The sequence below is a fragment of the Scatophagus argus genome, chromosome 3 (assembly GCF_020382885.2).
Source record: "Scatophagus argus isolate fScaArg1 chromosome 3, fScaArg1.pri, whole genome shotgun sequence".
Classification (NCBI taxonomy): Eukaryota; Metazoa; Chordata; class Actinopteri; family Scatophagidae; genus Scatophagus; species Scatophagus argus.
Window position 1 is genome coordinate 10423479 of NC_058495.1, and position 13073 is coordinate 10436551.

General features: G+C 45.8%; 2 protein-coding genes across 2 annotated transcripts; both read left to right on the forward strand.

Annotated features, from left to right (window-relative positions):
* The first annotated feature begins 341 nt into the window (after positions 1-341).
* LOC124057122 (putative protein TPRXL) lies at positions 342-2582 on the forward strand. Its single transcript, XM_046385258.1, has 2 exons — positions 342-1536; positions 2496-2582. Exons 1-2 carry the CDS (start codon positions 553-555, stop codon positions 2580-2582), a joined length of 1071 nt encoding a protein of 356 aa, XP_046241214.1. The 5' UTR covers positions 342-552.
* Positions 2583-2984: 402 nt separating this feature from the next.
* LOC124057123 (uncharacterized threonine-rich GPI-anchored glycoprotein PJ4664.02-like) lies at positions 2985-11912 on the forward strand. Its single transcript, XM_046385259.1, has 2 exons — positions 2985-11445; positions 11826-11912. The coding sequence occupies exons 1-2, from the start codon at positions 3061-3063 to the stop codon at positions 11910-11912; spliced, it is 8472 nt and encodes a 2823-aa protein (XP_046241215.1). The 5' UTR covers positions 2985-3060.
* The last annotated feature ends 1161 nt before the right edge of the window (positions 11913-13073 follow it).

Sequence of the window (13073 nt, forward strand, 5' to 3'; positions counted from 1 at the left end):
GCCATTTCCTCCTCAACACCAACCAATGTTTCCCCCAGTTCAACCTCCACATTCACTTCAGTCAGTCCCCATGTAACTCATTCCAGCAGCACTGGGCATCCTTTGACTAGTCAAGAAACATTCACAACAACAATGTCCTCCTCTACAGCGGGTCAGTCTACATCTCCAAAAACAATAACACCCAAGGGAACAAGTGAATCGCCGGTGTCGATTTCTGAAGTCAGCACAAATGGATTTACAACAACTTCTAGCAGTGCTCATTCCTCAGTGAATGCCATTTCCTCCTCAACACCAACGAATGTTTCTCCCAGTTCAACCTCCACATTCCCCTCAACCAGTCACCATGTAACTCAAACAACTGCAGAAAATAAAATTGGAACATCACCAAGTTCCAGCAACACTGAGCTTCCCTTGACGAGCCAAGGAACATCTACAACAAAACCTCCCTCCTCTACGGAGAGTCAGTCTACCTCTCCAGAATCAGTAACATCGATAGGATCAAGTGAATCTCCAGTGTTGACGACCAAAGTCAGCACAAATAGAGTTACAATAATGTCTAGCAGTGCTCATTCCTCAACGAGTGCCATTTCCTCCCCATCAAACAGTGTTTTCCCCAGTTCAGCCTCCACATTCCCTTCAGTCAGTCCCCATGTAACTCAAACAACTGCAGAACATAAAACTGGAACATCACCAAGTTCCAGCAACACTGAGCTTCCCTTGACGAGCCAAGGAACATCTACAACAAAACCTCCCTCCTCTACGGAGAGTCAGTCTACCTCTCCAGAATCAGTAACATCGATAGGATCAAGTGAATCTCCAGTGTTGACTACCAAAGTCAGCACAAATAGAGTTACAATAATGTCTAGCAGTGCTCATTCCTCAACGAGTGCCATTTCCTCCCCATCAAACAGTGTTTTCCCCAGTTCAGCCTCCACATTCCCTTCAGTCAGTCCCCATGTAACTCAAACAACTGCAGAACATAAAACTGGAACATCACCAAGTTCCAACAACACTGAGCGTCCTCTTACTAGTCATGGGACATCCACAACAAACATGTCCTCCTCTACAGAGGGTCAGTCTACATCTCCAAAAACAGTGACAACCAAGGGAACAACTGAGTCGGCAGTGTCCACCTCCAAACTCACCACAAATGGAATTACAACAACTTTGAGCAGTGATCATTCCTCAGAGAGTGCCATTTCCTCCTCAGCACCGACCAATGTTTCCCCCGGTTCAACCTCCACATTCACTTCAGTCAGTCCCCATGTAACTCATTCCAGCAACACTGGGCATCCTTTAACTAGTCAAGAAATATCTACAACAAACATGTCCGTCTCTACAGAGGGTCAGCCTACATCTCCAAAAACAGTGACACCCATGGGAACAACTGAGCCGGCTATATCCACCTCCAAACTCACCACAAATGGAATTACAACTTTGAGCAGAGATCATTCCTCAGAGAGTGCCATTTCCTCCTCAACACCAACCAATGTTTCCCCCAGTTCAATCTCCACATTCACTTCAGTCAGTCCCCATGTAACTCATTCCAGCAGCACTGGGCATCCTTTGACTAGTCAAGAAACATTCACAACAACAATGTCCTCCTCTACAGAGGGTCAGTCTACATCTCCAAAAACAATAACACCCATGGGAACAAGTGAATCACCGGTGTCGATTTCTGAAGTCAGCACAAATGGATTTACAACAACTTCTAGCAGTGCTCATTCCTCAGTGAATGCCATTTCCTCCTCAACACCAACGAATGTTTCTCCCAGTTCAACCTCCACATTCCCTTCAACCAGTCACCATGTAACTCAAACAACTGCAGAAAATAAAATTGGAACATCACCAAGTTCCAGCAACACTGAGCTTCCCTTGACGAGCCAAGGAACATCTACAACAAAACCTCCCTCCTCTACGGAGAGTCAGTCTACCTCTCCAGAATCAGTAACATCGATAGGATCAAGTGAATCTCCAGTGTTGACTACCAAAGTCAGCACAAATAGAGTTACAATAATGTCTAGCAGTGCTCATTCCTCAACGAGTGCCATTTCCTCCCCATCAAACAGTGTTTTCCCCAGTTCAGCCTCCACATTCCCTTCAGTCAGTCCCCATGTAACTCAAACAACTGCAGAACATAAAACTGGAACATCACCAAGTTCCAGCAACACTGAGCTTCCCTTGACGAGCCAAGGAACATCTACAACAAAACCTCCCTCCTCTACGGAGAGTCAGTCTACCTCTCCAGAATCAGTAACATCGATAGGATCAAGTGAATCTCCAGTGTTGACTACCAAAGTCAGCACAAATAGAGTTACAATAATGTCTAGCAGTGCTCATTCCTCAACGAGTGCCATTTCCTCCCCATCAAACAGTGTTTTCCCCAGTTCAGCCTCCACATTCCCTTCAGTCAGTCCCCATGTAACTCAGACAACTGCAGAACATAAAACTGGAACATCACCAAGTTCCAACAACACTGAGCGTCCTCTTACTAGTCATGGGACATCCACAACAAACATGTCCTCCTCTACAGAGGGTCAGTCTACATCTCCAAAAACAGTGACAACCAAGGGAACAACTGAGTCGGCAGTGTCCACCTCCAAACTCACCACAAATGGAATTACAACAACTTTGAGCAGTGATCATTCCTCAGAGAGTGCCATTTCCTTCTCAGCGCCGACCAATGTTTCCCCCGGTTCAACCTCCACATTCACTTCAGTCAGTCCCCATGTAACTCATTCCAGCAACACTGGGCATCCTTTAACTAGTCAAGAAATATCTACAACAAACATGTCCGTCTCTACAGAGGGTCAGCCTACATCTCCAAAAACAGTGACACCCATGGGAACAACTGAGCCGGCTATATCCACCTCCAAACTCACCACAAATGGAATTACAACTTTGAGCAGAGATCATTCCTCAGAGAGTGCCATTTCCTCCTCAACACCAACCAATGTTTCCCCCAGTTCAATCTCCACATTCACTTCAGTCAGTCCCCATGTAACTCATTCCAGCAGCACTGGGCATCCTTTGACTAGTCAAGAAACATTCACAACAACAATGTCCTCCTCTACAGAGGGTCAGTCTACATCTCCAAAAACAATAACACCCAAGGGAACAAGTGAATCGCCGGTGTCGATTTCTGAAGTCAGCACAAATGGATTTACAACAACTTCTAGCAGTGCTCATTCCTCAGTGAATGCCATTTCCTCCTCAACACCAACGAATGTTTCTCCCAGTTCAACCTCCACATTCCCTTCAACCAGTCCCCATGTAACTCAAACAACTGCAGAAAATAAAATTGGAACATCACCAAGTTCCAGCAACACTGAGCTTCCCTTGACGAGCCAAGGAACATCTACAACAAAACCTCCCTCCTCTACGGAGAGTCAGTCTACCTCTCCAGAATCAGTAACATCGATAGGATCAAGTGAATCTCCAGTGTTGACTACCAAAGTCAGCACAAATAGAGTTACAATAATGTCTAGCAGTGCTCATTCCTCAACGAGTGCCATTTCCTCCCCATCAAACAGTGTTTTCCCCAGTTCAGCCTCCACATTCCCTTCAGTCAGTCCCCATGTAACTCAAACAACTGCAGAACATAAAACTGGAACATCACCAAGTTCCAACAACACTGAGCGTCCTCTTACTAGTCATGGGACATCCACAACAAACATGTCCTCCTCTACAGAGGGTCAGTCTACATCTCCAAAAACAGTGACAACCAAGGGAACAACTGAGTCGGCAGTGTCCACCTCCAAACTCACCACAAATGGAATTACAACAACTTTGAGCAGTGATCATTCCTCAGAGAGTGCCATTTCCTCCTCAGCACCGACCAATGTTTCCCCCGGTTCAACCTCCACATTCACTTCAGTCAGTCCCCATGTAACTCATTCCAGCAACACTGGGCATCCTTTAACTAGTCAAGAAATATCTACAACAAACATGTCCGTCTCTACAGAGGGTCAGCCTACATCTCCAAAAACAGTGACACCCATGGGAACAACTGAGCCGGCTATATCCACCTCCAAACTCACCACAAATGGAATTACAACTTTGAGCAGAGATCATTCCTCAGAGAGTGCCATTTCCTCCTCAACACCAACCAATGTTTCCCCCAGTTCAACCTCCACATTCACTTCAGTCAGTCCCCATGTAACTCATTCCAGCAGCACTGGGCATCCTTTGACTAGTCAAGAAACATTCACAACAACAATGTCCTCCTCTACAGAGGGTCAGTCTACATCTCCAAAAACAATAACACCCAAGGGAACAAGTGAATCGCCGGTGTCGATTTCTGAAGTCAGCACAAATGGATTTACAACAACTTCTAGCAGTGCTCATTCCTCAGTGAATGCCATTTCCTCCTCAACACCAACGAATGTTTCTCCCAGTTCAACCTCCACATTCCCTTCAACCAGTCACCATGTAACTCAAACAACTGCAGAAAATAAAATTGGAACATCACCAAGTTCCAGCAACACTGAGCTTCCCTTGACGAGCCAAGGAACATCTACAACAAAACCTCCCTCCTCTACGGAGAGTCAGTCTACCTCTCCAGAATCAGTAACATCGATAGGATCAAGTGAATCTCCAGTGTTGACTACCAAAGTCAGCACAAATAGAGTTACAATAATGTCTAGCAGTGCTCATTCCTCAACGAGTGCCATTTCCTCCCCATCAAACAGTGTTTTCCCCAGTTCAGCCTCCACATTCCCTTCAGTCAGTCCCCATGTAACTCAAACAACTGCAGAACATAAAACTGGAACATCACCAAGTTCCAGCAACACTGAGCTTCCCTTGACGAGCCAAGGAACATCTACAACAAAACCTCCCTCCTCTACGGAGAGTCAGTCTACCTCTCCAGAATCAGTAACATCGATAGGATCAAGTGAATCTCCAGTGTTGACTACCAAAGTCAGCACAAATAGAGTTACAATAATGTCTAGCAGTGCTCATTCCTCAACGAGTGCCATTTCCTCCCCATCAAACAGTGTTTTCCCCAGTTCAGCCTCCACATTCCCTTCAGTCAGTCCCCATGTAACTCAAACAACTGCAGAACATAAAACTGGAACATCACCAAGTTCCAACAACACTGAGCGTCCTCTTACTAGTCATGGGACATCCACAACAAACATGTCCTCCTCTACAGAGGGTCAGTCTACATCTCCAAAAACAGTGACAACCAAGGGAACAACTGAGTCGGCAGTGTCCACCTCCAAACTCACCACAAATGGAATTACAACAACTTTGAGCAGTGATCATTCCTCAGAGAGTGCCATTTCCTCCTCAGCACCGACCAATGTTTCCCCCGGTTCAACCTCCACATTCACTTCAGTCAGTCCCCATGTAACTCATTCCAGCAACACTGGGCATCCTTTAACTAGTCAAGAAATATCTACAACAAACATGTCCGTCTCTACAGAGGGTCAGCCTACATCTCCAAAAACAGTGACACCCATGGGAACAACTGAGCCGGCTATATCCACCTCCAAACTCACCACAAATGGAATTACAACTTTGAGCAGAGATCATTCCTCAGAGAGTGCCATTTCCTCCTCAACACCAACCAATGTTTCCCCCAGTTCAACCTCCACATTCACTTCAGTCAGTCCCCATGTAACTCATTCCAGCAGCACTGGGCATCCTTTGACTAGTCAAGAAACATTCACAACAACAATGTCCTCCTCTACAGAGGGTCAGTCTACATCTCCAAAAACAATAACACCCAAGGGAACAAGTGAATCGCCGGTGTCGATTTCTGAAGTCAGCACAAATGGATTTACAACAACTTCTAGCAGTGCTCATTCCTCAGTGAATGCCATTTCCTCCTCAACACCAACGAATGTTTCTCCCAGTTCAACCTCCACATTCCCTTCAACCAGTCACCATGTAACTCAAACAACTGCAGAAAATAAAATTGGAACATCACCAAGTTCCAGCAACACTGAGCTTCCCTTGACGAGCCAAGGAACATCTACAACAAAACCTCCCTCCTCTACGGAGAGTCAGTCTACCTCTCCAGAATCAGTAACATCGATAGGATCAAGTGAATCTCCAGTGTTGACTACCAAAGTCAGCACAAATAGAGTTACAATAATGTCTAGCAGTGCTCATTCCTCAACGAGTGCCATTTCCTCCCCATCAAACAGTGTTTTCCCCAGTTCAGCCTCCACATTCCCTTCAGTCAGTCCCCATGTAACTCAAACAACTGCAGAACATAAAACTGGAACATCACCAAGTTCCAGCAACACTGAGCTTCCCTTGACGAGCCAAGGAACATCTACAACAAAACCTCCCTCCTCTACGGAGAGTCAGTCTACCTCTCCAGAATCAGTAACATCGATAGGATCAAGTGAATCTCCAGTGTTGACTACCAAAGTCAGCACAAATAGAGTTACAATAATGTCTAGCAGTGCTCATTCCTCAACGAGTGCCATTTCCTCCCCATCAAACAGTGTTTTCCCCAGTTCAGCCTCCACATTCCCTTCAGTCAGTCCCCATGTAACTCAAACAACTGCAGAACATAAAACTGGAACATCACCAAATTCCAACAACACTGAGCGTCCTCTTACTAGTCATGGGACATCCACAACAAACATGTCCTCCTCTACAGAGGGTCAGTCTACATCTCCAAAAACAGTGACAACCAAGGGAACAACTGAGTCGGCAGTGTCCACCTCCAAACTCACCACAAATGGAATTACAACAACTTTGAGCAGTGATCATTCCTCAGAGAGTGCCATTTCCTCCTCAGCACCGACCAATGTTTCCCCCGGTTCAACCTCCACATTCACTTCAGTCAGTCCCCATGTAACTCATTCCAGCAACACTGGGCATCCTTTAACTAGTCAAGAAATATCTACAACAAACATGTCCGTCTCTACAGAGGGTCAGCCTACATCTCCAAAAACAGTGACACCCATGGGAACAACTGAGCCGGCTATATCCACCTCCAAACTCACCACAAATGGAATTACAACTTTGAGCAGAGATCATTCCTCAGAGAGTGCCATTTCCTCCTCAACACCAACCAATGTTTCCCCCAGTTCAACCTCCACATTCACTTCAGTCAGTCCCCATGTAACTCATTCCAGCAGCACTGGGCATCCTTTGACTAGTCAAGAAACATTCACAACAACAATGTCCTCCTCTACAGAGGGTCAGTCTACATCTCCAAAAACAATAACACCCAAGGGAACAAGTGAATCGCCGGTGTCGATTTCTGAAGTCAGCACAAATGGATTTACAACAACTTCTAGCAGTGCTCATTCCTCAGTGAATGCCATTTCCTCCTCAACACCAACGAATGTTTCTCCCAGTTCAACCTCCACATTCCCTTCAACCAGTCACCATGTAACTCAAACAACTGCAGAAAATAAAATTGGAACATCACCAAGTTCCAGCAACACTGAGCTTCCCTTGACGAGCCAAGGAACATCTACAACAAAACCTCCCTCCTCTACGGAGAGTCAGTCTACCTCTCCAGAATCAGTAACATCGATAGGATCAAGTGAATCTCCAGTGTTGACTACCAAAGTCAGCACAAATAGAGTTACAATAATGTCTAGCAGTGCTCATTCCTCAACGAGTGCCATTTCCTCCCCATCAAACAGTGTTTTCCCCAGTTCAGCCTCCACATTCCCTTCAGTCAGTCCCCATGTAACTCAAACAACTGCAGAACATAAAACTGGAACATCACCAAGTTCCAACAACACTGAGCGTCCTCTTACTAGTCATGGGACATCCACAACAAACATGTCCTCCTCTACAGAGGGTCAGTCTACATCTCCAAAAACAGTGACAACCAAGGGAACAACTGAGTCGGCAGTGTCCACCTCCAAACTCACCACAAATGGAATTACAACAACTTTGAGCAGTGATCATTCCTCAGAGAGTGCCATTTCCTCCTCAGCACCGACCAATGTTTCCCCCGGTTCAACCTCCACATTCACTTCAGTCAGTCCCCATGTAACTCATTCCAGCAACACTGGGCATCCTTTAACTAGTCAAGAAATATCTACAACAAACATGTCCGTCTCTACAGAGGGTCAGCCTACATCTCCAAAAACAGTGACACCCATGGGAACAACTGAGCCGGCTATATCCACCTCCAAACTCACCACAAATGGAATTACAACTTTGAGCAGAGATCATTCCTCAGAGAGTGCCATTTCCTCCTCAACACCAACCAATGTTTCCCCCAGTTCAACCTCCACATTCACTTCAGTCAGTCCCCATGTAACTCATTCCAGCAGCACTGGGCATCCTTTGACTAGTCAAGAAACATTCACAACAACAATGTCCTCCTCTACAGAGGGTCAGTCTACATCTCCAAAAACAATAACACCCAAGGGAACAAGTGAATCGCCGGTGTCGATTTCTGAAGTCAGCACAAATGGATTTACAACAACTTCTAGCAGTGCTCATTCCTCAGTGAATGCCATTTCCTCCTCAACACCAACGAATGTTTCTCCCAGTTCAACCTCCACATTCCCTTCAACCAGTCACCATGTAACTCAAACAACTGCAGAAAATAAAATTGGAACATCACCAAGTTCCAGCAACACTGAGCTTCCCTTGACGAGCCAAGGAACATCTACAACAAAACCTCCCTCCTCTACGGAGAGTCAGTCTACCTCTCCAGAATCAGTAACATCGATAGGATCAAGTGAATCTCCAGTGTTGACTACCAAAGTCAGCACAAATAGAGTTACAATAATGTCTAGCAGTGCTCATTCCTCAACGAGTGCCATTTCCTCCCCATCAAACAGTGTTTTCCCCAGTTCAGCCTCCACATTCCCTTCAGTCAGTCCCCATGTAACTCAAACAACTGCAGAACATAAAACTGGAACATCACCAAGTTCCAGCAACACTGAGCTTCCCTTGACGAGCCAAGGAACATCTACAACAAAACCTCCCTCCTCTACGGAGAGTCAGTCTACCTCTCCAGAATCAGTAACATCGATAGGATCAAGTGAATCTCCAGTGTTGACTACCAAAGTCAGCACAAATAGAGTTACAATAATGTCTAGCAGTGCTCATTCCTCAACGAGTGCCATTTCCTCCCCATCAAACAGTGTTTTCCCCAGTTCAGCCTCCACATTCCCTTCAGTCAGTCCCCATGTAACTCAAACAACTGCAGAACATAAAACTGGAACATCACCAAGTTCCAACAACACTGAGCGTCCTCTTACTAGTCATGGGACATCCACAACAAACATGTCCTCCTCTACAGAGGGTCAGTCTACATCTCCAAAAACAGTGACAACCAAGGGAACAACTGAGTCGGCAGTGTCCACCTCCAAACTCACCACAAATGGAATTACAACAACTTTGAGCAGTGATCATTCCTCAGAGAGTGCCATTTCCTCCTCAGCACCGACCAATGTTTCCCCCGGTTCAACCTCCACATTCACTTCAGTCAGTCCCCATGTAACTCATTCCAGCAACACTGGGCATCCTTTAACTAGTCAAGAAATATCTACAACAAACATGTCCGTCTCTACAGAGGGTCAGCCTACATCTCCAAAAACAGTGACACCCATGGGAACAACTGAGCCGGCTATATCCACCTCCAAACTCACCACAAATGGAATTACAACTTTGAGCAGAGATCATTCCTCAGAGAGTGCCATTTCCTCCTCAACACCAACCAATGTTTCCCCCAGTTCAACCTCCACATTCACTTCAGTCAGTCCCCATGTAACTCATTCCAGCAGCACTGGGCATCCTTTGACTAGTCAAGAAACATTCACAACAACAATGTCCTCCTCTACAGAGGGTCAGTCTACATCTCCAAAAACAATAACACCCAAGGGAACAAGTGAATCGCCGGTGTCGATTTCTGAAGTCAGCACAAATGGATTTACAACAACTTCTAGCAGTGCTCATTCCTCAGTGAATGCCATTTCCTCCTCAACACCAACGAATGTTTCTCCCAGTTCAACCTCCACATTCCCTTCAACCAGTCACCATGTAACTCAAACAACTGCAGAAAATAAAATTGGAACATCACCAAGTTCCAGCAACACTGAGCTTCCCTTGACGAGCCAAGGAACATCTACAACAAAACCTCCCTCCTCTACGGAGAGTCAGTCTACCTCTCCAGAATCAGTAACATCGATAGGATCAAGTGAATCTCCAGTGTTGACTACCAAAGTCAGCACAAATAGAGTTACAATAATGTCTAGCAGTGCTCATTCCTCAACGAGTGCCATTTCCTCCCCATCAAACAGTGTTTTCCCCAGTTCAGCCTCCACATTCCCTTCAGTCAGTCCCCATGTAACTCAAACAACTGCAGAACATAAAACTGGAACATCACCAAGTTCCAGCAACACTGAGCTTCCCTTGACGAGCCAAGGAACATCTACAACAAAACCTCCCTCCTCTACGGAGAGTCAGTCTACCTCTCCAGAATCAGTAACATCGATAGGATCAAGTGAATCTCCAGTGTTGACTACCAAAGTCAGCACAAATAGAGTTACAATAATGTCTAGCAGTGCTCATTCCTCAACGAGTGCCATTTCCTCCCCATCAAACAGTGTTTTCCCCAGTTCAGCCTCCACATTCCCTTCAGTCAGTCCCCATGTAACTCAAACAACTGCAGAACATAAAACTGGAACATCACCAAGTTCCAACAACACTGAGCGTCCTCTTACTAGTCATGGGACATCCACAACAAACATGTCCTCCTCTACAGAGGGTCAGTCTACATCTCCAAAAACAGTGACAACCAAGGGAACAACTGAGTCGGCAGTGTCCACCTCCAAACTCACCACAAATGGAATTACAACAACTTTGAGCAGTGATCATTCCTCAGAGAGTGCCATTTCCTCCTCAGCACCGACCAATGTTTCCCCCGGTTCAACCTCCACATTCACTTCAGTCAGTCCCCATGTAACTCATTCCAGCAACACTGGGCATCCTTTAACTAGTCAAGAAATATCTACAACAAACATGTCCGTCTCTACAGAGGGTCAGCCTACATCTCCAAAAACAGTGACACCCATGGGAACAACTGAGCCGGCTATATCCACCTCCAAACTCACCACAAATGGAATTACAACTTTGAGCAGAGATCATTCCTCAGAGAGTGCCATTTCCTCCTCAACACCAACCAATGTTTCCCCCAGTTCAACCTCCACATTCACTTCAGTCAGTCCCCATGTAACTCATTCCAGCAGCACTGGGCATCCTTTGACTAGTCAAGAAACATTCACAACAACAATGTCCTCCTCTACAGAGGGTCAGTCTACATCTCCAAAAACAATAACACCCAAGGGAACAAGTGAATCGCCGGTGTCGATTTCTGAAGTCAGCACAAATGGATTTACAACAACTTCTAGCAGTGCTCATTCCTCAGTGAATGCAATTTCCTCCTCAACACCAACGAATGTTTCTCCCAGTTCAACCTCCACATTCCCTTCAACCAGTCACCATGTAACTCAAACAACTGCAGAAAATAAAATTGGAACATCACCAAGTTCCAGCAACACTGAGCTTCCCTTGACGAGCCAAGGAACATCTACAACAAAACCTCCCTCCTCTACGGAGAGTCAGTCTACCTCTCCAGAATCAGTAACATCGATAGGATCAAGTGAATCTCCAGTGTTGACTACCAAAGTCAGCACAAATAGAGTTACAATAATGTCTAGCAGTGCTCATTCCTCAACGAGTGCCATTTCCTCCCCATCAAACAGTGTTTTCCCCAGTTCAGCCTCCACATTCCCTTCAGTCAGTCCCCATGTAACTCAAACAACTGCAGAACATAAAACTGGAACATCACCAAGTTCCAACAACACTGAGCGTCCTCTTACTAGTCATGGGACATCCACAACAAACATGTCCTCCTCTACAGAGGGTCAGTCTACATCTCCAAAAACAGTGACAACCAAGGGAACAACTGAGTCGGCAGTGTCCACCTCCAAACTCACCACAAATGGAATTACAACAACTTTGAGCAGTGATCATTCCTCAGAGAGTGCCATTTCCTCCTCAGCACCGACCAATGTTTCCCCCGGTTCAACCTCCACATTCACTTCAGTCAGTCCCCATGTAACTCATTCCAGCAACACTGGGCATCCTTTAACTAGTCAAGAAATATCTACAACAAACATGTCCGTCTCTACAGAGGGTCAGCCTACATCTCCAAAAACAGTGACACCCATGGGAACAACTGAGCCGGCTATATCCACCTCCAAACTCACCACAAATGGAATTACAACTTTGAGCAGAGATCATTCCTCAGAGAGTGCCATTTCCTCCTCAACACCAACCAATGTTTCCCCCAGTTCAACCTCCACATTCACTTCAGTCAGTCCCCATGTAACTCATTCCAGCAGCACTGGGCATCCTTTGACTAGTCAAGAAACATTCACAACAACAATGTCCTCCTCTACAGAGGGTCAGTCTACATCTCCAAAAACAATAACACCCAAGGGAACAAGTGAATCGCCGGTGTCGATTTCTGAAGTCAGCACAAATGGATTTACAACAACTTCTAGCAGTGCTCATTCCTCAGTGAATGCCATTTCCTCCTCAACACCAACGAATGTTTCTCCCAGTTCAACCTCCACATTCCCTTCAACCAGTCACCATGTAACTCAAACAACTGCAGAAAATAAAATTGGAACATCACCAAGTTCCAGCAACACTGAGCTTCCCTTGACGAGCCAAGGAACATCTACAACAAAACCTCCCTCCTCTACGGAGAGTCAGTCTACCTCTCCAGAATCAGTAACATCGATAGGATCAAGTGAATCTCCAGTGTTGACTACCAAAGTCAGCACAAATAGAGTTACAATAATGTCTAGCAGTGCTCATTCCTCAACGAGTGCCATTTCCTCCCCATCAAACAGTGTTTTCCCCAGTTCAGCCTCCACATTCCCTTCAGTCAGTCCCCATGTAACTCAAACAACTGCAGAACATAAAACTGGAACATCACCAAGTTCCAGCAACACTGAGCTTCCCTTGACGAGCCAAGGAACATCTACAACAAAACCTCCCTCCTCTACGGAGAGTCAGTCTACCTCTCCAGAATCAGTAACATCGATAGGATCAAGTGAATC

Bases quoted from the DNA above. Each gene is read 5' to 3' on its own strand.
- LOC124057122 (XM_046385258.1), top strand. From the start codon at position 553: ATGTCTAGCAGTGCTCATTCCTCAACGAGTGCCATTTCCTCCCCATCA. The intron at 1,537-2,495 runs GTAACTCATTCC...TCCTCTTACTAG, and splicing joins TCACTTCAGTCAGTCCCCAT to TCATGGGACATCCACAACAA.
- LOC124057123 (XM_046385259.1), top strand. From the start codon at position 3,061: ATGTCCTCCTCTACAGAGGGTCAGTCTACATCTCCAAAAACAATAACA. The intron at 11,446-11,825 runs GTAACTCAAACA...TCCTCTTACTAG, and splicing joins TCCCTTCAACCAGTCACCAT to TCATGGGACATCCACAACAA.